General features: G+C 52.3%; 5 protein-coding genes across 5 annotated transcripts; 1 reads left to right on the forward strand and 4 right to left on the reverse strand.

Moving 5' to 3' along the window:
• Positions 1-1,151: 1,151 nt before the first annotated feature.
• On the forward strand, positions 1,152-1,946 carry J4E78_005636 (uncharacterized protein; the record flags this gene model as incomplete). Its single annotated transcript, XM_049366253.1, has 3 exons — positions 1,152-1,319; positions 1,377-1,505; positions 1,566-1,946. The coding sequence occupies 3 exons, from the start codon at positions 1,152-1,154 to the stop codon at positions 1,944-1,946; spliced, it is 678 nt and encodes a 225-aa protein (XP_049221979.1).
• A 3,034-nt stretch (positions 1,947-4,980) lies between these two features.
• Positions 4,981-8,263, reverse strand: J4E78_005637 (uncharacterized protein; the record flags this gene model as incomplete). The annotated part of the gene is made up of 4 exons (XM_049366254.1): positions 4,981-5,525; positions 5,578-6,876; positions 6,925-8,086; positions 8,138-8,263. The coding sequence occupies 4 exons, from the start codon at positions 8,261-8,263 to the stop codon at positions 4,981-4,983; spliced, it is 3,132 nt and encodes a 1,043-aa protein (XP_049221980.1).
• A 576-nt stretch (positions 8,264-8,839) lies between these two features.
• J4E78_005638 (uncharacterized protein) lies at positions 8,840-10,150 on the reverse strand (the record flags this gene model as incomplete). Its single annotated transcript, XM_049366255.1, has 2 exons — positions 8,840-9,709; positions 9,761-10,150. 2 exons carry the CDS (start codon positions 10,148-10,150, stop codon positions 8,840-8,842), a joined length of 1,260 nt encoding a protein of 419 aa, XP_049221981.1.
• A 512-nt stretch (positions 10,151-10,662) lies between these two features.
• Positions 10,663-12,316, reverse strand: J4E78_005639 (uncharacterized protein; the record flags this gene model as incomplete). The annotated part of the gene is made up of 3 exons (XM_049366256.1): positions 10,663-11,434; positions 11,486-11,873; positions 11,923-12,316. 3 exons carry the CDS (start codon positions 12,314-12,316, stop codon positions 10,663-10,665), a joined length of 1,554 nt encoding a protein of 517 aa, XP_049221982.1.
• A 1,179-nt stretch (positions 12,317-13,495) lies between these two features.
• J4E78_005640 (uncharacterized protein) lies at positions 13,496-16,829 on the reverse strand (the record flags this gene model as incomplete). The annotated part of the gene is made up of 4 exons (XM_049366257.1): positions 13,496-15,145; positions 15,197-15,456; positions 15,852-15,882; positions 16,161-16,829. 4 exons carry the CDS (start codon positions 16,827-16,829, stop codon positions 13,496-13,498), a joined length of 2,610 nt encoding a protein of 869 aa, XP_049221983.1.
• Between the last annotated feature and the right edge of the window lie 7,040 nt (positions 16,830-23,869).

A 23,869-nucleotide genomic window follows, 5' to 3' on the forward strand; every position in this document is an offset into this window, starting at 1 on the left:
AGTCTGCATCTGATCTTTGGGGTGTCTCCCCGTTTCTTTTCTATACCCCTTGTCGCGGAGCTGTGGGCCCGGACAAAAGTTCACATTTCTTGATAGGGAACGCTGGATACCCATCTTGTCTACGGCGAGCGTTGAGCAGTCCAAAGAAGGCTGCCTCGCGAGCTTCTTCATTTCCTTTGTTACTATTACCCATCCTCAGACGGATCTCTCCTGGCCTTGCAGCGCTGAAACATTGCCTGCACATGTTCTTCAGAACAAGTATCTAAGAATCATCACGAAACCAAGTACACAAACAGGTCTACGTGCCTCCAGAGCATTAATCACCTACACGGCATCTACTGCCCTTTCCTTAATACAATTCATTTGGTATCATTCTCTACATCACACAGACTGAACTTCTTGGCTTCTCTTGTATCACCTTTCGCGCGACTCTTTCATGTATCTATCTGCCTTTACCTACTTCTATCCTCTGGTTCGTGTACATCTACACAGAGGAACATGAGGAGGTAATGGGCTGTACATATCTGTAATGCGGATGGACGAAGGATGGCTTGAGGATGTCCTGCAGTCGACCAAGCTAGAAACAACAACGAAATCTCATCAGATTGCTCCACCTGTACCATTATCCTGATGAAGAAACCACGATGTATCATCAAACTAATGCATGCACGGTTTATATGTTGAGCCAGACACTAGCAGTGGTTCATATTGAAATACAGCGGTAGCGACGGCCGTTGATAGCTGCACCCTTAGCTCCTACCAAGGCGTCATACATGTGTAGCCTGCTTTTCCCGAGGTGTCAAGACGCGTCGGAACCAAACTGGGACGCGTCGGCGCTAGTGGTAAGCGATCCCCGCATCGCGCATCCCTGCCCCACCAAACATCTGCAATCTGCATGCACGCTCGCTGCAAGCCAACACACGCATGCATCCGGCCCGAGACATACTTCAGATCTCTGTCTCGCATCCTGCTGCTCGTCGGGTGCCTGCCGATTGCTTACTTTCGATCCCATCACCCCGCCTTACCTCGATCTCGGTGCCGCCACGATACACGCGCGCGTGAGACACGGCAGACACGCGACTTACGTACCCGACCGATACCACCGTTGGCTTTCGAGAAAAGCAAAGGGTACATTTGTGTGGAACGGTACAATGGATATCGACGACCTTCTCGCGGAGGTCGCGGTCGACTCCACGCCAAGAGAGACACGCGATCTGCAGGAGTTGACGCGGTGTTGGGTCGCGGAGAGGGTTGCGCCGGAGATATTACCGTGGCCCGAAGAGCTTATGGAGAGGGTATTGGAGCGGATTAGGAGACAGGTGAGCGCGCGGAAGACTGCAGCTTGCGCAACGCAAGGTAGCTAATGACGCAGCCAGATTGAACTTGTCGAAGACCAGACGGGCGACATGAACCCGAAGACGAATTTCAAACTTATCATCATACAGACTGAGCTTGAGCGGTTCAAGTTCTTGGTCCGCAGTTTCTTGAGGGCGAGGATAAAAAAGGTATGGTCCTGTCCTGTCTTGTTGCCAATCTGTACAGCAATACTGACACCACGTTTGTAGATCGACGCACACCCTCTACACATCCAATCGCTACATACGGCCTCCCTCGAAACGACCTCCCCGCTCCTCTCCCCGTCCGAACACCAATACCTGACGTCGCATCAAGCGCTCCTCTCCTCGCACTACACATCCTCGTTTCTGTCGCAGTTCCCGGCGTCACTACAACGGCTCGATGATACCACGGGTGGCATAAGCATGATTGACAAGCCGGATGAGGATAAAGCGGTCTTCGTCAGGGCGTTGCGCGATGTGGGAGAGATATTCGTGGAAGGAACAGATCGGCGGTTTGAGATGAAGAGGGGGGATGTCTGGGTTGTGAGATGGAGTGCGGTGAGGGCTTGGTGTGTGGGGTGTGGCACGGGAGACGTTGAGTTGATATGAGGGGGCTTCTCGGATCAGAAGAGGAAGATACGGCAGCGACATGGCTTGCGATACGCGATGCCCTATTACACCGGAAGAAGCGAACAGCTAGGGCGTTAGAAGGCACTACAGAGCGCGAGCATACGCTGGGAGACGCCGCCTCTTCTAGATGTGGCTCTTGCCCTCCTGGTAATAAGGCGGTAGTGTTCAAGTACCCCAAGTGCTTTCGAGGGAAGCAGCTGGCACATCGTCATTGGTCAAGTCGACCGGCAAAAATCAAAGGTTCACGTACATTCCCATGTCACGATGATGATGATTATCGTCATCATCACCCTTGTTGCCCATGCATCCTCTGTTCTGACATCTCTCGCACGAAAGCGACAACTCAACGTTCGTCTCCGTACATAACGCGAGTTCACATCGCTTCTGGTACTCAAAGTTTTTTTTCGAAGCGACAGGAAGGCACAGACTACGAAGTCGTTAGAACCGAGAGCTGGAAACAACACATGTAATTGTAAAAGAACTCTTTTGGTCAGCCTAGATTTCTCCTCTCCTCCATCACATCGATGCGAGAAGTTCGTTTTTGGTACTTGAAGTGAGTACTGTTCTGAGGAATGACTGATATCGCAACGATGGGTTTATATAGAAATCTAGGCACGCTAGTCGCAGACATGTTTCTTGCTGCCTGCGCTTTTATAGATACACTACGGGCGTGCTGGGTGTGGAGAGCACATGGCATGGTCTTTTATTGTATTTTGGACGACAGGACAACATGGCGACTACGCAAGTCGATTTTGAGACGCACAAAGAGAGCAAGCCACATGTTACAGATCTCGAAAGTGTATTTTGTTTTGGTAGACACGTCTCTCTCCTCTCTCCACATAGGGCTGTGTACAACGAGCTTTTGTTGGAAAGTAAAGAGTTGTTTGGTGTTAGAAGGTAAGAAGAGAAGAACGAAGGTTTATATAGTGGTCTGAAGACGCTAGTCGCATGCGTAACCCAGCTCTCTTTAAGATTTTGAAGAGATGCGGCACTCTTGCAGTGTGGCAAGGACGTTTGTGAATCCGAACTTTTTTTTTGGAGTTGTATCTAAAGGACGTGATTATCGGTGAAAGGAGCAATTTTGAGAAGTGCATGTAGAGTCCTTCTTCATGAAGTTGGGTTTGTCTCTTCTACTTGGATATTACAACACGTGTTGTTTCGTGTGTAATTCGTAGAGTAAAATGTGCGGTAAAAAGGTCATGGACGGGATCTGTTCAAAAGGTCCGATGACTACAGAGTATGAGATGACCCTCTGGGTTTGTTGATAATACGAGACGTTTGGCCAACGCCGACTTCTCATGTCTTGAGTCCGTTCCGTTTTTGATGCTTTCTTCCCAAACATGCCATTGTTGAACACCACTTTGAATCCAAAGGCGGACAAGCATATATATCAGCGGAAGAGTTTTGGAGAATGGGGAAGTTGATAGTATGGAAGTGAGTGATGTAGAAAGTGTTGTAGTCAGGTACTTCTAGTTTCCCTGGTCTCATCTTATGTCGTAAATCTCGGCAATATTAACATGTTCCTGTGTACTCCAGGATACACATGGACAGATCTTGTCCAGACTTTGATCTGGCAGCATGGGTGCGTATTCAAGTATGAAGACCTCTGGATGGCACCACACGGACATGGAGATCTCCATAGGAACTTTTGGATAAGAACGAGAAGAACCATCGCGTTTTGCATTATCAATTTGAGGCTTTCAGATTTGCGGAAGTGTGGAGGAGAAGTCCAGAGACGACCAAGAGATCCTGATTTATACTGCCAGCACCTCGAACCGAGAAACACACTGCGCTAATAATTACGCTTCGATGCCACTGTTGCACGTCAATCAAGAAAAAAACTAAACGGGTCTGCAGCCTACATTAACACAAAAACCTACAAGATAGGTGACCTGGCGTCGATGTAGGCTCTAGGCCTGTTCAGTTTTTTTTTCTCGTATGAGGTGGTTGGAGTTTCCGCTTCTCACCAGACATGTCCGGTATTTCCGGCAAATTCGGAGTCCTAGCGGTGATTACACACGAATTTCATAGCTCAGGAGAAGCGTTTAACCTGACATGTTTCTATTGGAAAAAGGTTTTACTCCACGCAGCGCGAGCAATCTCATGGGTCTGTCTGTGCTGTGTTTTGATAGCTCGCAATATAAGAAAGTTGCAAGGAATGAGTGATAGTCGGCAAAAGAGCAAAGCTTTATACTGCTCAAGGCCCACCTCAACACATGAGTATGGTTTGTGTTATTTTCGGTCCAGTCGCGCACCGCACATCGAGAGCTTCATGTCCATTTTGTTTAGCTCAGTTGATAAGTGTCTCTCATCGACATGTTCCTGGAACTGTTTTGAAATTGTCCACAGTCTCCAGCGCAATCATAAGATAGCCATCTAGGTATTTTGGTGGCCAGAAAGCCAACAACATCAGTGCTTGAATCGCTGGTTTTGGTGCCTCACCAGTTATGGTGGTGTACAGAAAACGAATATATCGACCACTCGATAGAATTTATATCGACTGCGTACGAGCCCAAGAGCGCAAGACAAGTCATGTCGACTTTGTCACGTCTTTTTGGTTTCCACATCGGCGGTATATGGCGACTTCGAACTCGTTCTTGGACTACGCTGCCGGAGTATTCATGCGAGATAAACTCATGTGTTTTGGGTCACAGGAAAACACATGTCCGTGGACAACTCCTGTTTTTGCAGAAAACGTCAAGGAAGTAGAATTAGTGGAGAGTGGAGGACGGGGAGAGAGGTGCGACTTTTATATGGATAGGGAAGGCACGTGCAAGGTCGGGCTTTCGGTATGAGTTCCCGCGAGAGCATAGTTCGCACATGAGATGAAGCCTCCTTGTGGGGATGGCTGCATGCGCTCCCACTTCGGTGAGTATGTCGATATCCAGCGTGGAGTTCTCATATCTTCACTTTGAATTGGATGTAGTTACGCACCAAGCTCACCATTGATGTCAATAATTCTCATTGCGCGCTCTAACGCTTCTACACCACCATTCTATCCAACGCTCTATACTCAAACAACAGTACTATACCCCCCACCATACCCTCTCCGTCCCCTCCACCTAACATACCACTTCCTCCCCTCATCCGCCCAAAACACACAACTCGCGACCGCAACAAGATGCGCGAGATCGCCCAAACCCAGGGCCTCGGTCTGGAAAACGCTTTGCAGCGGCGGGAAGTAAATAACAGCCAGCTGTCCGAGCAAACTGCCCGCGACGGCGTAATTAAACATCTTGTTATCGAAGACACCAATCTCGCCTGCAAGAACGGATTTGCTGGAGGAGCGGCAGGTTAGCGCGTTGAACATGTCGAAGAGGACGAAGCAGGTAAAGGTCATGGTTGTGTCGCGGGCGGTGACGAGGTTGTCGGTGGACATTTCGAGGTAGTAGGTTGTCAGGGTGCCGAGCATGATGATGGTGGCGGATTGGAGGACGCGTTGGATGAGTGGGCGGGTTAGGACGCGGGCGTGGCGCGGGCGGGGAGGTAGCGCCATGACGGCTGGGTCGACGGGTTCTACACCGAGGGACTGTGCTGGTGGACCGTCCATAAGGATGTCTGGAGGTGATTGTTAGTAGATATCAATGGGAACGGGAGTAGAGAAGCTTACTGATCCACAGAATCTGCATGGCATTGAGCGGATTCTGGAAGCCGAGGAATGTGCTAAGGAGTACCAAGCTCAGTGCTGCCGCGCTGGTGCTGAGTTGGAAGGTGAGGAAGTTTTGGATGTTGTAGAAGATGCCCTTGCCCTCTTCGATCGCATTGAGGATAGTAGCAAAGTTGTCATCTGTCAGTATCATGTCTGCGGCCTCTTTAGCGACATCTGTGCCCAGTCGACCCATGGAGATACCGATATCTGCTTTCTTGAGTGCAGGCGCGTCGTTGACACCGTCGCCAGTCATTGCCACAACATCGCCTCGTGATTGTAGTGCTCGGACAATCTTCATCTTGTGCTCAGGACTAGTTCGCGCAAAGATCGAGGTTGTCGCAATAGCTTGTGCAAGCTCTTCCTCGCTCATGTGATCCAGTTCGTCACCACGAATGACGGAGCGTCCAAGTGCTGAGTTTGGCATAATTGGCATACCCAGACTCTTGCCGATGGCAACTGCGGTGGTTTCTGCATCTCCTGTGATCATGATAACCTTGACTTTGCCGGCCATGAGTCTCCGAATGGCTCTCTCTACACCCTTACGCGGCGGATCGTTCATGCCAACCAAGCCAGCGAACGCAAGACCACGGTACTGTTCATCATCTCCAAGTGCCGAGCTGGTGGATGGTGCAGGTGAGGCTGTACCACTGGCATTCCTCTTTTTCCCTTTGGATGCACCACTTGCGAAGCCGAGCACACGTAAGCCTTCTTGCGCCATTGCATCGGCGGCCTTCATCGCTTCTTGCTTGCGTGCTTGATCCAGTGCCACCTCTTTCCCTTGTGCCGTTACATAAGTATCACAGCGGTCCAGAACCCGTTCCAGTGCGCCTTTGATGTATGCGTGTTCAGATCCAGGGGTGAGGTTGCCAGAATTACCGCCAACGACGACCCCCATCCACTTCCTCTCCGAGCTGAACGGTGTCTCGAACTTGCGTTCGCCGAGTCTTTCCCGGATGTCGTCTTCCCCAAAAGCGTCCATCAGGTCTAAGAGCGCGACATCGGTGGGTTGACCGACCCATCGGCTCTTGGCAGCTGTATTGTCGTCGCCTCCTAGAGTCGAAGAAAGTACCGCTGCCGTGGACGCCGAGGCTGCCTGGTCACTCAACAAGCGCGCATTGTTGACAATGTTGCCAATTCGTAGTATGTTACGGGTCGGCGAATCGAGGTCTGTGGAGTCGTGCTTCGTCTTTACGTCGATCGGTGCTGCTTCGTCAAAATGCCATATCTTCGTAACGGTCATATGATTCGTGGTCAACGTGCCTGGTCCAAGTTAGTAAATGTCACATGCGCGAAGAACGGTTGACTCACCCGTCTTGTCAGTACACACGACATTGACAGAAGCCAGCGTCTCAACACTAGGTAGCCGTCGAACAATGGCGTCGCGTTTGGACATTCTCAGCACACCCAGCGCAAGCGTGACAGTAACAATAATCGGCAGTCCTTCGGGGATAGCGGCAACAGCGAGTGAGACGGCGATCTGGAAGACCTCGATGAACTTCCACCCGCGCCACAGCCCTACCAGACCAATTAAGGCAATGACTCCAAAAGACATGTAACTCAGATCCTTGCCCAGACGGTCCATGGAAAGTTGTAGAGGCGTCCGCGGGCTTTCGATTTGCTGCAGAGATGCAGAAATGGCACCAAACTCCGTGTTGCCTCCTGTACCGACGACGATTCCTTGTCCGTAACCCGATCTAACCAATGTACCCATGAAAGCAATGTTCTTCTGGTCATTCAGTCGTATATCAGCGCCGACCGTTCCTGCGGCTTCGGACGCGTAGAAAGGTGAAGATGGCCGTTGCAAGCCCGGCGGGGGTGTGATGGTGTCTGGCGACTTGGAGACAGGCTCGTTCTCTCCGGTGAGGTTCGACTCGTCGATGCTGAGGTCTGCGGCGTGCGTGATGCGAATGTCGGCGGGTATGCGGTCTCCCGTGTGGAAGAGGACGAGGTCGCCAGGTACCAACAACGTCGCAGATATGGTAGTAGACTTCCGCTCCGCAGCTGACAGGGCCGAAGTGGTGTCGTTTAGATTCTCCAGCTCGACGTCGTCAGGTGCCGTGCCATTCGGTATGCGACCGTTCCGTGGTTGCTCGACCCCAGCGCGAATGATGTGTGCCGAATGCGGAACCAGCTGGTTCAGCGCCTCAATTGACTTTTCCGAGCGGTATTCCTGCACGAAGCCCACTGTCACCACGATGGTCACAGCCACTGCAATGCTCACAGCATCATCCAAGTTGCCCAGTATGAGGGACACAGCAGCGGACCCGAGCAGCAGCAAGATCAGCGTCTCCTTGAATTGCTTGAGGAAGCGCAGCCAGAGCGGTTCGGGCTCTTCGTGGGGGAGTTCGTTGAGGCCGTGGGTGTGGATGCGCGCCGAGGCGTCCGAGGCAGAGAGGCCATGTGTAATCGACGTCGAGAGCTTGTGGGCCGTGTCCTGAGCCGAGAGGAGGGAATGGGCGGATGTTATTGACTATTCACACGTGTCAGCGGCGTGTCCAAAACTCGGGAGCGCATGGCGTACTGAGGGCGTGGTGCTGCGCTTGATGGCTTCTGGCGGCTGCAGCATGGGCGAAGAGGGCCGCGAAGACTTGGAGGGCAGGCCCGCGGCATTGTAGAGGGGCAATGAGGACGTGGATGCTTTTGACATGTTGGCATGGCCAGGAGTCGACTGTTGCGCCGCCGTCCAACGTGGCCTATCCGTCCAGAGCTAGCGTGGGAAAAGATGCGCGTCGCCGTGGATTATCGCATTGGGGCTAGTAGTAATAATGCGTCTTTAATTGGCGAGCGGGACGAGACAAGGAAATGGCGAGTCGACTGCGGGTTGTCGTTGGGGATGGTGTTGCTCAATGCCGATGGTGGACCAAAACGCCAAAGCACCGGTACTCTCGAGCAGGGGTCTCCATCGAGCGTCTGGTCACCACTTTCACACCAACTACTGTTTGACTTCACAGCACTAGACCTTTCCGACGACGTGTTCCGTTTTGAAACACTCAATGTAACCTCTATTTGTAGCTTAGCGTTGTGTTGCCTACCATGTGTCGGCTTCTCGCAGCGTCGAGTGACGCCTTGGCAGGTACATGTCCGCTGCACGCTCAAGTGATGGCGCGCTTTTCCGTGGCTCTGCGTGTGATGTCATACACCAGCCTCTCTCAAACTCTACACCTGTGGCTGAAGCCTGCGCAGTTTCCTCATCTTCATCTTGTACAACTTGGATTTACTTTGATTAAACGCTACTCGAGTAATAATACACCTTCCCTTCGAATAACCGCCGAGCAGTCCGCGAGACAACGCACCTATCGACAAAAGCAAACGATTCCGAGCTGGTTGCCAGAACATCAACCTTGATCGACCCGCTCGAATGCGAAAGACAGACTCTCCTCTGGCTCGGTAGAAGATCCGAAGAGCTACCATCAGAGTCTGAGCAGGGACTCGGTGTCCGCTCAGGTGAAGACGACTGCCAGGAGGACTGCACCTTGCTGCCGGATGCAAGTCCGTGGGCTACAGTACCTTCTATGCACACTGCCGACGCCAAGCATGCCGCACCTGTGAGTTGCAGGCTCGGGTGGGGTTTGCCCATACTGAACGCTTGGACATGAACGTCCGGCGTGCCTTCCTGAGAACCATCATCTGGTTGAGGAGAAGAAACGATAGCCAGCTTCGGTGTCCCGCGGACTTTTGCAGCAGCATCTACATCAGAAGCGAGACCCATCATAACGGCGCCAGTACATCGTATTGACTCCATGTGCTGGAGATAGACGGCGGTGTCTTTGCTACCTCTCCTTAGGTTTGGCGGTAATGTTCGTTCGTCGACTAGGACAAAAGGATTCGCTGCGTCTATCAACGTCGCCTTGACCGAGAAGCGATTGCCGTCTTGTCCTTTCACATGAATAGTATCACATCGTCTCCCCGTAGGAAAGAGAGTTCCGGTCATGCTCCCGGCAGGATCCACAAAGGCCACTTTTACTTCGCTTCCGGTTCCCTTGACGCCTGGTATCGCGTAGTCTCCGTCTTCATCGAACGATCCGTCCTCGTCTACTTGAACGGTATCGACGATGAGCCGCGAAGTGTTCGTATTGAAGATCCGTACATCGAGCTGAAGAAGAATGAGTATCCCATCCGTCTCAATTACAACAGGAGGACTTACCGTCTTCTCTCCGGGGCTTGCACGCACTAGTCCCTCTTGTAGCGCAAATGGTCCAACACCAGCGCACATGTTTCCACAGTTCCCGCTGAAATCGACCGCCTCCTGACCCACTGCTACTTGTACAAAAGTGTAATCGATATCAACGCCCATTCGTGATGATGGCGAAACAACTGCAACCTTGGAAGTCGTTGAAGTCGCCCCTCCTACGCCGTCAATCTGTCGAGCGTCTGAGCCTTGAGAGCCCATGGCGGCAAGTAATGGGCCGGCCCACGCTGATTGGGAAGATGGCAAGTCGTGACGATGGATGAAGAGACCTTTTGAAGTACCAGCACGCATCAAAACGGCTGGTAGGCTGTGTCGCACTCTTTTCGGGGCGCTTTCGTGTGCCATTGGGAGTTCAGGTATGCGGATCGGTGAGATGTGTGAGACAGTCGAGGCGTGTGCCTTTTGGAGAGTAGATGGTTTGAGAAGTGTGCGGAGCATCTATAGAGGATGATGCTGCGGTTCAAGGTGATGAAGTTGATGAAGTTGGTGCTTCGTTTCTAGCTTGAAATGTGTCATCATATCCGGCGGTGCAGTTCTCTATATATGTCTTCATTCCAAAAAATGTTCGGGTAGAAACGACCAGGAGTACGGGCCGCAGTGTATTCGACGGGTAGGCATGAAACTCTACCCGTTAGCGCGTTAGATGCCGTGGGATCTTACATGGGCTGCGAAAAGCCTAGCCGCGGTAAAACCTCGGCTTTCTTCCCGCGGGACTTGATGCCCCACAGGATCCAACGCAATGACAGGAAGAGCATCTTCTTGTGCGCGCTCGTCTCGTGATGATCCGATAACAATGACAATGACTTTGGATGGTACTTTTGGTGACAGGAAGAGCCTCATGTCGCCATACCCATCTCTTACATGTCCCAATTCATGGCTGGGAATTGATCAAGCTCTGATCCGTTGAAACCGTAAAGGAGATCATCCACCGAAAATGGTTGCTCACTGGAGGGTTGTTGTTGGTCCTGATACGCCCAGTTACCAGAGTTTCCGTAGGGCATGTTTGCCGTCTCCATGGTATTGTACGCCGACGGCGGCACTCCAGGTACAGCAATGTCGGAGGTTGGGTCCATTGAACCCGGCTGCGCTGCATGCGACGAGTCCTGCTCTCGAACAAAACTCTGGATGATGCCATCGATGTCGAAACTTTGCAAGCTTGGTTCGCGATCCATCGATCTGCTCAACGAAACATCTGGTGTGCTCTCGTGATTATCCTCGCCACCACTGCCGATATGTGTGTCGTTCAGGTCAGGCGCAACAACACCCAATCTCTTCATCAGGCTCTGGATAATGGCATTGGCGCGTCGTACAGCCCAATTCGTCTCTTGGTTCTCGCGGAAAACGGCTAAGCAAGTCTCTAGGCTCTTGTGGGCTTGGGAGCCCGCGCCACGCTTCGCCGCAATACGGGCATGCACAGTGGCAGCAACATAAGTCGCATAAGAAATCAGATAGGGAGCTCTCCGCACACTGAACATTTTGTCGTATGCTCTCAAAAGCTGTACGATAGCATCCGCCGCAGTGGCGCACGCCATAAACGAGTTCACGGAGATGGCGCGTGATGTATTGTAGAGATGCCCATCTGCGACAAAAGGTCGATGCAAGAGGATCGTGAGAACATGATACAAGGCGCTAGTGTTGTTTTAGTACATCCGTGGCGTGTGCAGCGTTATAATCACTTACTGTAAGCTTAGGACATGCGGAGGAGGTGTCGCCGCTACTTCCGCTACATCTACCGTGAGGTGTTCGGGCAGAAGCCCACGCCATGTTAACAGCTTTTGATGGATGCTCTCCAACTTGGTCGACAGCTCTGTAGGGCTTACGTCGAAGCTTCTTTCGGTATAGATGGTGCTGAGTATGTCGCTCAGAATAACCGAGAGCTGGCAAAGGTGTCGAAACGTGGAGATACTATAAGCCGGCGAACCTAGATAGACGGCGTCTGGTTGCGTGGAATAGGAAAAGGGCGTCCAATGCTCAAGTTCTTCGTAGGTGTCGAGAAATTTGGTGGGTACGAGTGTCTCTGTCATGCTCACTGGGCGACCTTGATAGAGGCTTTGGATCTTGTCGACGACTGCGCTTTTAGTTAGTGTGATGATGAGCGATATGAATATCATACCTACCAAATGCTGCCCAGAAAACGCGACGTCGGATCTCATGGTCCTCATCAGAAAGCTTACGATACCCTGCAAATTCAGGCTTATCAACGTGAAGACCAAGGTCAACGATCATGCGAAACGCCAACCCAGCGTACAGCCAGGCAGCACTGCGCTCATCGCCAAGAGCAAACAACGAGTTGGTCATAACTAGCAACGCTTGAATTGTTGTGATTTCGCTCTTGTCCAAAGCGCCTCCCAGGAGTTCTCTCACTCTTTCACGAAATTGCCAACCGGCAGTGCGGACATCGTCTGCTACACGGCGAACTTCGTGCCGTGGGCTGAACTTACTTGCGCCGAAGTAGATGGCATTCAAGAGAAGTTTGGAGAAGTACGGACCGCCGCATGCCATGTCACGCATGAAGGCTGGGCGATAGGTAGTAAGGAAAGAATGGTGTTGCCGGTTCCAGTGTAATGATAACAAGTGCATGCCAAGTTCAGGTTCGACGCCGTCGAAATCGAGTTTCGTAAGTCGAAAGTTGACCGTCTCTAGTTGTCTCTGACGGGCAGCTTCAGCAACAAGACCTTTCTCTATCCATTCATCCGACATCTGGGGTCGTACTTCCGCAGCATATCGATCATTTGTGCCTTCGTCAAATAAAGTGCTTGTGCGTCCATGGTAACTAGAGGAGCCATTGGGAGCGACAACAATGCGCGACACGCTTTGAGGTGTAGTTGCAGGGGTCTGTCCAACAGGCGCAGAAGCAGCGATCGATGGTGTTGACTCTGATGTCCTGTCTGATGCTCTTTCGGATGTTCTTTCTGCTCGCGGCGTCTTGCGCGGACGACTGGTAGCATGTTGTACGTCATCTATGGATATAGGCTCGTAATGACAAATTGTATCATGCGTTTTGCAACTTGCGCAGATTGGCTTTTCAGCACTGCATTTGATCTGCCAGCCTCAGTATTCAGCTCCTCGACGATGACATGCAGGCGTCCAGTAACGAACCTTCCTCCGCCGGCAGAACGTACACGCCTCAGCAGCCCTTTTGCGCGTGCGGCCTGTCGCCGCTGCATTCGTAGGCATCGCAGTGTGCGATGGCTAGCACGACGGGAATTTTGGAGGGTGATGTCGTCGCCGGAGTTCAGAGAGGCGAGCAGGTGCAAAGGGCAAGGCCGCGAAGACGCAGTTGCCGACCTCGGGAGAATCTGCCGCAGCGCACCTGCCTCAAGTTGGACAGCCCAACTTTTTCCGAGCAATACACACCAACACAATGCACATTTCCTCCAAGTCATTAACTTCAGTCAAATGATCAACCGTGAAGTCATGACTTTTCAAGCATCACTTGGAGAAGGATACTCCAGATCCGTAAAGGTAGTACTGAATTCATTCCGTCTTCCAAAGCTAATGTAACTATCCTAATACAATCATACAAGGGACCAACTTCCCACAAACACCATACCTCACAAGAACACCAAAACACCAGTCAAAGTCCGTCTCCAACGTGAAGAGAGTCATACATGAAAAGGGTATCCAGCCAACACCGACAGATGATACCAAGCCCCAGAGAAGGTCGGAGAAACACAGAATGTTGAACTTTTAGGCAGATACAGACACCTCAGGTGGTCCCTGGAACATGGCCTCAGCGGGCGCGTCGGGATCTCCTGTAGGTGCTGCTTGAGCCTGGGATGCCAGCTCGCCACTAGCACCAGTCTCTGCCCATTGTCCCCAAAGGCCACGCTTAGCGCGAATGCGTAGAGGGCCACCAAGCTCGTTAGCTGGCTGCTCAACTTTGATGGCATCCTTGGTCGCCAGTACCAGCATTTCAAAGAACATCTTCGTCGCGTCTGTTCGTGATGTGCGGGCCTCTGGGAAGGCATCCTGAAAAACGATGCTGGTCTTTTGTCGTACCGACTCGCTCTCTTCAGCTTCGGGTCCAAACTGTTCTCGCAAGAAATGGACAGCGTGCTTTGTGCCTAGCGATACGGGCCCAGCTTCGTCGGGATGGACTAGCGGCGCGGTTGTGTCGTCGAAGTTGTCTGGAACGGGCGAGAAAATGTCCTCTTCGTCATCACCAACCTGCTGGAAGCCAGGGTCGTCAGGAAGTTGAACAATGTCGTCGGATCCCGCAAGCGTTGGGTCGTTGTCGCCACCAAGGCCAAGGTCACCGCCTCCCAAAGTCGGCTCATCCTGCTCAAATTCCAGCTGCAGTTGTGGCGTCTTCTCTCCTTCGGCTGCGGCCTCGTCTTCGGTAGCGTCGTTGTCGGCAATTGCACCACCACGCTTGCGCTTCTGGGCTGGGCGTGAGACAACTTCTAGGGAAAGGATACCTCGAAGCTCTGGAGCCCATCCTTGGCTTCGCCCGTCGCCCAGTATGCTTGAGACAAACCCTCCGGACTTTTGCATGTTCATCAAAGCCATCAGAAGAGGGTCGCGAGGCAGGAACGATGCAGGCTTGAGGATCTTCTCGCGGTTGTTCTGTTGCTCCCTCAACTGGTGACTTGAGATCATAGTTTCGGCATCAGCTGCAATGACCCTCCTGCGCTTGGCGCGGGCTTGATGGATTGATTCTTCCTCTTCCTGCTCTGGCTCTGGCTCAAACACGGTGACGTTCTGTTCGGCAACCTCCTGTTCAAGACGTGTGGCCTCCTCCTCTCCCAACTCGGAGAGCGGTGACTCTTCACGTTGTCGCACAGGGAAGTCGCCGGCGATAGAGCCTGCAGGAAGTTCGGTGTCCATGTCCATACCGCCCATGGTAATATCCAGGTCATCGTCCAAATTGAGTTCATGGCCGCGTGCGAGTTCAGTGGGAGGATCTTCGCCAAGGTCGATGCCGAGATCATCGTCATCCACTATCATGTCTTTGCCTAGCCCGGTAAACTCTTCGGACCGACGGCGTTCCAAAGGTGCGTTACGGCCAACTTCAATGCTGGTACCCTCGTCGTAGGCGGCTGTCGGCTCCAAGTCATCATCCTCTCCAATGTCCAGGTTCAGGTCGTCATCCGGCAATTCCATGGGCTCTCCGCGCGCCTGCTCAATGCTGCCGGAAAGGAACTGGCTGTTGTCCCAATCGGGGACTGTGGTGTTGCCGAGGTTGAGGCTGCCGCTAAGAGGTTGGGAGAGAAGGAAAGAAGGGTCGGGCATGGGAGCCAGCAGATCGAGATCGGTGATCTGATCCTGTAGCATGAGGTTTGTGGGGTTGGCGACGTGAGTCTGGGCGGGCGCATCGATGTTTCCGGGACGGAAGGCCTGCAAAGGGGTCAGGAGTGGTCATGTCACGCAGTCAAACTTGGAACCTACCATCCTGATCTTCCACAGCGCTTCCTGACAGTCATCCTGGAGGTAGTTGACCTTCTTGTTGTAGATGCGAACCTCACCGAGGAGCAACTGCGCGTTCAACCGCAATGCAAGCGGACCGCCAGCGGCCACCTCGGGTCGGATAATGACCTCGCAACTCTCTGGGATCTTGTGCTGCAGCACCTGGGCCTTGGTGAGCTTCTTCTGCTGATTCGAGGCAAGCCAGACGTGCGCAAGCGCACCCTGCTTGAATAGGAGGTCCTCTGGAAGAAACATGGTGGTGGTTGGGTAGATCGGTTTGTGGGCGGGGTGGTGGAGGAGTCGCGCTGTTGTTTACGTCGACGCGTCGCGGCCAAGTCGATGCGCGTGGCGTGAAAGCGCGCCGACAATGTCAAAATTGGAACCCTGAGGTGCGCGCAGATGCAGCAATGGCAGTGATGGTCAAAAATGGTTGAGCGACGATGGTGCTGCGGATGCGCTCGGTCGTTGAAGGATGAATGAGGCTGGTTAGGGCTGGCTGGGATTAGATGGCAAACACGACAGCCCTCGCTTAGTCATAGGCCTGTCGCAAGACCAAGCCCAACTTCACCTTCCACGCACGTCATCTTCCATTCCATGCTGCCCGGGTACTTTCACGATACAACAAGTTGCTACATACTTCGGTAGACGATGGACACACATATTCTGGCCTTGTACACATTAGAGCCAACAACCTTTCATGCAACTTGGACAATTGACTCAGTCAACTGTTTCATTACGCAGACTTGACTTCATGTGGAAGCCTGAGCAACTACTAGGTACCTCAGATCCGCCGACTCCACCTCAATCCTGGACTGCTCGCTTCCACATATTTCACATCGACCTTCCTCCCTCTGGCGGCAAACCCCTCCCTGAGCCACACCACCAACCGCTCAATCAACGGCGCACAGTCCACCAAAACGTTCTGCATACAGTGCCGATCACTTACCCTGATCCTAGGCCAAGCCTCGATCGTCAACGTCTGCAAACCTTCTACCTCCAGTAGATCTGCCAACTGGTAAATTGTAATGACATCTTCCAACTCTCTGATGCGCGTTTGATCGAATGTCCATAGATCAAAGGTCCCTAGCGTTGTAGGAGGGATAACAACATCCTCAGCCCAGTTACATGAGTCAATAGTCATGTACCCAACTTCGAACTTCAATGCGACTTGCGTTAGCCCTGTGCATCGCTTCATGAGCTCGATGTAAGTGTTCTTAGTCCCAGCAATTGGTTGGTAGCGGCCAAAGAGTTGGAAATCGAGTTTACGAATTGCGGCAAAGCCTTGGTCGTTCTCGCCTAGACTTTCCAGGAACATCGTGAATCGCACTACTTGCTCCGGATAGATGAGATAGAACTCGGTCGTCCGTAGAAGATACAGGGATACATCGACGCGCGTGGCTTGGTTCACGCGACAGAGTTGTTCGAGCCACTGTAGGTAGAAAGGGTCGCCTCCACGCCGGGTGTCTACGGGGCCGAAGTTCAGGGGCTGAGACTGAGAAGTAAGGTCCTCTGGGAGTATCGCATGACGGTAGATGATCTCGCGGAGCTCGAGTGGCATAGTTGGAAAAGGTATAGTAGATTGCGCTGCAGCGTTAGTCGGGTTCATTCTGTTCATGACACTTGGTTGAAAGAGTGTAATAGAGAACTTCGTTGGTTTTCCGCAGTGCTCAGTTTGCTGTTTGCGAAAACAGGGGAATACATGTCTTGCAGGTCAACTAATTAGTGTTTTTGGTACTATTGGCTTCGTGAAGAGCACTGCTTCAAGGTACCAGCACGCAATGCGATCAAGTTGAATTGGTCACTCCTTCTATTGTGCACACTCCCTGTGCCTGCGCGCGCATCGCAAAGAGTTTGTTATCGACGGGCCATGTCAGCAAAGGGGTTGTCAATGGACTGACAAATTTCGGACACCTCCAAGATATTAACGTCGCCATTGACTGTGTGGAATGATATCGCTGAAGATGCACTTTGTCTTCGAATCTGCAGGCATAGAAATTAATCGCGCAAGATAGTGACGCTCGGTGTGGAGTTTATTGAATGGGATGACATTGAATGGAGCGGAAGTTGGATGGTATGGGAGAGCGGCAGAGGACCGAGAAAGGAAATGAGGCGACGGTCTACTGGAAACCTCCAATCGCTCTCAGCATAACCATGCATGACTGACTTCTGCTGCGACTTACTTGAGCATGCTGTCTGGATCTATCATGTTTCATAATGTTCAGTAAACAGTGGACTTCTGGTCCCTGTGGTCCTTGAAGTACGATAAGCGATGGATCCGCCCGCTGATCATCAAACCCACTGACACCCACAAGGCTGGAAGGCGGGATTCGGGGTGCAGAGTTGCCCGCAGGCAAAGTTGTTGAGTCCCGATTGCGTTTGGCCGTGCGACGGGTGCGGATGCACCGGACGGTTTGATTAACGGTCGCAGATCGGGCGTCCGGAGCAACCCACTGCGAACCACTCGCATCTAGTTCTCGCACGAGGTCGAAACTTCGACCGGTTTCGCAGTAACAGCAGTTCGCGTCTTCTGAGATCAGGCCAGATCTGGTGGATAAATCTTTCGCCGTGAGGCCATATCGATCTCGCGCATGTAGGAGTGCCGATCTTCATAAAAACGAACAAAGTCTCGAACGCGCACTCCGGCCTCCACTTCAGCCATCTTCTGATATCAGGTACGCTATCTTATCGGTGTCGCGACTCGCGAGCTTACGCCCGCACATGTTTCCGGTGTCGAGCGGGCCGGCTTATCATGTTCTGAGGCAGCAGGGCCGGGACCACATGGCACACATGCGCCATGATTACTGCCTCACGTAGGGTACGACTGCAGCACCACGTAATCGAAGAGGGCTGAAGTGCGACAGGCTAACGCCATGTGTGGATTCTCTGGAGTGGCTTTCTTGGGTCTTGGTGCTGACGAGTGCACGGATGAAGTGGCCGTGCAAGTCTTGGACTCGTTGCCCACTTTAAGCCGCTTTCCAGAATCTGTTTGAAACGAGGTTCTACTGTGCCTGTCCCTGTAAAGTCAACTTGGCTGTTTGAATGATTAGTCGTGTGTCCACATGGATGCGAATTCGTGCAACAACCTGCTGGTGGTCGCCTGAACAACCGCCGTGGTGGCTGAGCGTCACCGAGTACGTATGATGTATGCAGGCGACTGCGAAGTGCCGGAATGGACGGGAGAGCGAAAAATCAAGGTTTTGGCGCTAACTTGGGCGATGGACAACCAGGGCAGGGTCTCGTGCATGCGTAAGAGGAGACCCTGGCCATTGAGTAAGAGCGCACTGACCGCCGACATTCTGGCCTCGGGTCTCTCCACTGTATAATCTACCATGACACACACATCTTCTGGACGCGTCAACTGTCATAAGAAGTTGCGGCCTCCATCGTCACAGCTGATCTTCCACCTATCTCTTCCAAGTTCTTGAAACCTGTCAGCCATCTGTCTAATCTGCGCTTCATAGCTATAAGCCACGCATCGTGCATCTGCAGAACTTGGGCATCTTCACATTAACTCCATTCGGCACTCCATCACACTATTATTGGACCCATCCGCACGCTACCAAGACACGCCAACGGACCCCATCGATTACGGCTACTTTAACGCCCGAATACGCAATTACTACCCTGCATATCTTGCATTTGCTGGCTACATCATCGGGCATTCACAACCCACCGGCGCATATATTACGAAGTCTGCCCTCGGCTTCAGGATTGTCCAAGTCCAGCACACTGCAAAGTCTCTCGGTCGCAAGTCGCACACAGCCACACCACCACAACTACTCTATCACTCTACTCAACAACGACAACAACCAACATCCAACCAACCTCAACAACACGAATCCACAATGTTCTCTTGCGCCAACTACGAGCGGGGATGCCGGGGTCGCTGCAACCGCATGAACGGACGATGCGATAGCTGCCACACACTCAACCTCCAAGTCCGCAGCAACAGCGCCTCATCCACATCATCCACCAACGGTCTACCATCAGCTGCCTACTCAGCCATGACCAACTCATTCGCATCGCTGTCACAACTCAACTCTCAATCATCGTCGACAAGGGCGCAATAACCGCCGGGCCCTAGGCCTTCACCCTCATGACATTCGACGAATCATTCAAACATCAGCGACTTAGCGGCACAGTGTGCAGGCAACACTCTTCAGCTTCGACTTTGCGATTTGGGAAACTTTATTGGAGCACATCGGTTTAGCATTTACACGGAGCGATCTTTTCTTTCAGTTGTATGATATACCATTTTCATTTTTCATCTCTTTGGAGGACCACTGCAGGCGTTTGGCAGGGCATGCAAGAGGCGGAGCGCTAGGCAGAGTTTCCCTCGGAGGACTTGACAAACTCCCACCACCACAACAATCAAACCCAAATTACCTCACCTGCATCTCCTCATGCACTCGTGATTCTTTCCATGCGCAGAGCACCCTGTCGGCATCACACCTGCCACAATACGTAAGACAAGACTTTCTCCTAGCCCCACAGACGTGTCTAGATCTCACCCTCATCCATCCGCCCATCACGCAAAACCCACAACCACGAGCCTTCACGCTTCAAGGCCCGATCCCTTTCTCTCCTTTCACGGCAATCACGGGTCCATATTTCCGTACAAAACGTCGCTCTATTTCCTTATTCCCTATAGCCTCTATACAGAATACGTCCGTGATGTCCCGTAGCTGGGGGACGCAGGCTAAAGAGCCCACTCTTTGTAGGAATCCAGACCACCGGCGCACGGAGTAGTAGGCAGGGCCTAGAAGTCGGTATCGATCGAGCGTTGTGCTGGGGATCGGCTCGCTTGGACGGGCAGGTGGTGCAGCGCGCCTTTGGTGGCCGCTGCACTGTGACGTCAGTCGCACTTCCCACCACGTCCTGCTTCGTTTCTCGCATGTGCGTTTCAGCTCCGAGGCAAGCGGGTCCTCCACGGAGTCCACTCGTAGGCGCGGAGAGGCTGCGGGAGGCTTCTTTTCGGTGCTGTCATGTCGTTTTCTTTTGATTAAACTTTGACGATGTCTGCTTTCCGACATGCTGCCGCGGGAACCAACCTCGCACAACGAAAGGCCTGGACCTCAGGTGACGGCAAAATGGTGCCGAGGCCAATAGACTCGTGCATGGTGGTTGTGATGCATGGCATTTTCGCATTCCCATGCCCGGGTTCATGCGTTTGTGCCCATTGTTTCGCCGAAGGCTGCATCAAACAGCCGTAAAGTATGTTGTTGTTGTTGTCGTAGTTGTTGCCCAGGTGTAGTCGCGCCGATGTTTGCATGCGCCTTGCTGCAGTTACACCACCCCCAGCACTTCTACAGGGCATCAATGTTGGCTCTTGCGGAACCCAACATGCGACGTCCTCGATCTTACTGCTCGCCAAACCTGGCGCATGTCAAAGCTGCATCGTGGACGTCGAAGCTATGATGTTGATCAACAAAATCCTTCGCGCCCAATTTTAGCATCGTGATCGTGACAGCGATGGAGCTTCCACTTGCACTTCCTTTTGCTCTCGTCCTTTGACAGCCTATCGGAGTCGATGACCCGAGGCTCGGACCTTGACTACCGGCACTCGACAAGTGCGGTTACAAGCGAGTGCGAAGAAAGATGTTAGTGCCATCGACTCGAGGGTCCATAAAACCAGTGAGTTGCTAGCTGAGCATAAGCGCGAGACGTGGCTTTTCGGGAAGGAAAGACGCTTGTTTTCCTACGTCATGCCGTTGGAAAAGCTGAACTGTCTCCACCATCGTGAGAAGTCTGGAACTTCAGACTCGGTCGTGCCGGTGTTCTACCTACGGTTTGTGAAGTTCTTCTATCAATGAAGTCTTCAGTCTAGGTATTCACATTCCACCTCGGGCTGTCTGGGTAGGCACCCATCTGAGGAAGGAGCAGGTGTCATCGAACACAATGTCCACGCTACCATCCACCTGATCTACTTCAATGAAGATGAGTGATCACTTTCCAGTCCGCACATTTAACAATCATCTTGTCTTCACGCGCAACAATTCCGGGTTTCACTCGGTGAAGCAGCTGCGTAATCACTTCATTCAAGCCACCAACTAGCAAAGCCTCAACGACCGTTGGGATACTCACCTATAGAACCCGCGCACAACGTAGTACAAAACACCTGAGTCACACCTCCTCGTGTCAACAAACACCAACTATTCTTGAGAGTATGACTCCCCAGAATATCCCCGCTGACAAAATCTCTCAAGAACTACCGATATCGCTACCCGGGCCGGAAAGGCGTCACGTGGAAGCGCGACAGTAGGACAAGTGAGCTGAATAGGGTATGCATGACGAGCTGGATAAGCCGCATAACACTAGTCGTTGCAATATCGAACGATGCAGCTTATACAGCTACGCAGTAACACGGTCCGATGAACCTATGGCTGCCCAGCGATGTGCTTACTCAACCACGTCTTGTGGTGCGGGAGTGATTGTTTCTAGAAGGAGGAGGCTCGAGGTGCATGCAGCCCTACCCGTGTGAGGAAAGCTTAGTTGGCTGTCAGTGTAAGGCATAGGCTCGTGATGAAAGGACTAGTAGTAGCCTGGTGCACGTAGAGGTTTGCGGTGGGATGAAATATCATGCACGTCTTTAACCACAACCCTAGTACATGATCCAATCACCCGCTTCCAATACAGTGGCTAGCGAAGGCTGAGTCGGTCTACCAGCCAGCCACAACGTCTACCCACTCCCATCACGCTCCATCCCCTACCTCAGCGACTCCCAAATAGGCAAGCATTTCGTGCACCCCAACACACGACGTCCTCCCGTTGAGCCACCCCGTATCTACCCGTACTCGCATACCCACCCTTCCCCACGTCCGCTGCCAAATCCCCCATCAAACATCGCGTACGTAAATAAATACTGCTTATCAAATGCCACACCAAGCACCTACAAGCCTCACGCGCCCTGTGCTTTCCCATACCGCTCCTCCGCTGAATAATCGCGGGATGGGCGATGAGAAGAGCAAATAGCGTGCTGGCTAGACGCACGTAGGTAAATGATCAGCAAGACGGATTGTGACGCGTGGATCTCTCCGTGCAGTTCATGGCGTTGTGATATGGAGTACATATCCCCATTTGAAGCGGCGATAGTTCCTGTTTGTTGATGGAGAGTAGCATCAGCTTTCCTCTTTCCTGCTTCCTGCTTGCTTCTTTCCAGTTTGGAAGTGAGGTACTTGCCAAGATCGGATATCGAGGTCTTGTTTCAACTTTGATTACAGGTACCGTGAAGTTGCCAAGATATTAAGCTTCGCAGATAAGCTCTTCCTTCCAGAAGCATGTCGGCGCCTTGGTCAGAATCCGCCCCGCGAAGGAAAGCCAATTACAAAGTCCGCTTTCGACATGGTGTGTATCCTGATTTGGAAAGTCAGGCTACCAGGGCCGATATCAAGAAGTACGACTACTTCTTTGGTGCGGCGCAGAGATGGGTTGGTACGCCAGGAACATGTAGGTACAAGTGATGTTGTGGTCTTGTTGAGTCGATGCTAATGACTGTCTTGTAGTGGACTTTGTCGACGAATCGTCACTCATAGCTGAAGAGTTCGAGGGCCCCGGAAGTACTGATAAAAGGAAGACACCAAGACATCTGGTTCGCTCCAGGACGGCTGAGAAGATACCACAGTCGGTATCGAGGAAGAGTCCGCAAGTAAGAGAGCGACACATGCGCCCGACGAGTCGAAGCTGGAATGATCGGGTGCTCATACCCGCCGCACCACAGACCACGCCTGACCTATGGCAGCTTCCGTCGCATATCCGGCGGCACACAAGCCCGGCACCTGGCTCAGTCTCAAGTCTCTCCAGCCTTGACGAGCCCCTACCTGGAACTTGGAACTCTGAAATCCCCTCGCCACATCCATTCGTTCCAACAAACCATGCTTCATCGGTAGCATGGCCGATACCTGACCCAATCGAAGCATATCTTTTTCGGTTCTGGGTAGAGAAAGCATCAGACGCACTAGACATAATGAGTCCTGCTAGCATCTTCAAGAATATCGTCCCAAAGCTCGCTTTGACAAGCCCGATGCTCATGAATGCCATCTTCATGATTTCCGGACAGTGTATACTGCGCTTCGATCCGTATTTCCCCACCAGACCATACGACTATCACGATAGACTATTGCAGAGTCTCATACCGTATATTGCCGAGAAGGGACAAATTGAAGATGAGGCGACGCTGGTGGCGGCCATGTTGCTGCGAAACTTTGAGGACTTCCATGGTACGTGAACACGAGGAATTGCGCGGAGATCAGCTGACATTCAGATAGCGGGCACACAAGGACAATCACATCTCTCGACGTTTGAACTCTTCTATGGTCCTGAAGGCTGGGTCTTCGATATGTCTAGCCCGGTTGTACAAGCTGCCCTGGTACTCCATGTGCATACCGAAGTCAGCCAAGCATTGCTCAACCAACCCACTCTGCGCATTAATTATGAAAACTTCATTCTACCAGCTCTAATATCGCCAATCGATGAAGTCTCGTGGGGAAATCGGATATTATGGCTGACTGCGCGCATCTTGCAGTGGGCGCAAAAGAGCGTGCGGACGATAGCCGAGTGGCAGTATCTTCACAGTTTGGTCGATGAGTGGGAAAGAAGGCGACCCGCAAGCTTCGATGCCTTCTTTTATCAGGAAGGCAACCCACATGCTGTTGGAGG

Source organism: Alternaria triticimaculans (genome assembly GCF_023758025.1).
Source record: "Alternaria triticimaculans strain BMP 0046 chromosome Unknown scaffold_7, whole genome shotgun sequence".
In the NCBI taxonomy this organism is placed as follows: domain Eukaryota; kingdom Fungi; phylum Ascomycota; class Dothideomycetes; order Pleosporales; family Pleosporaceae; genus Alternaria; species Alternaria triticimaculans.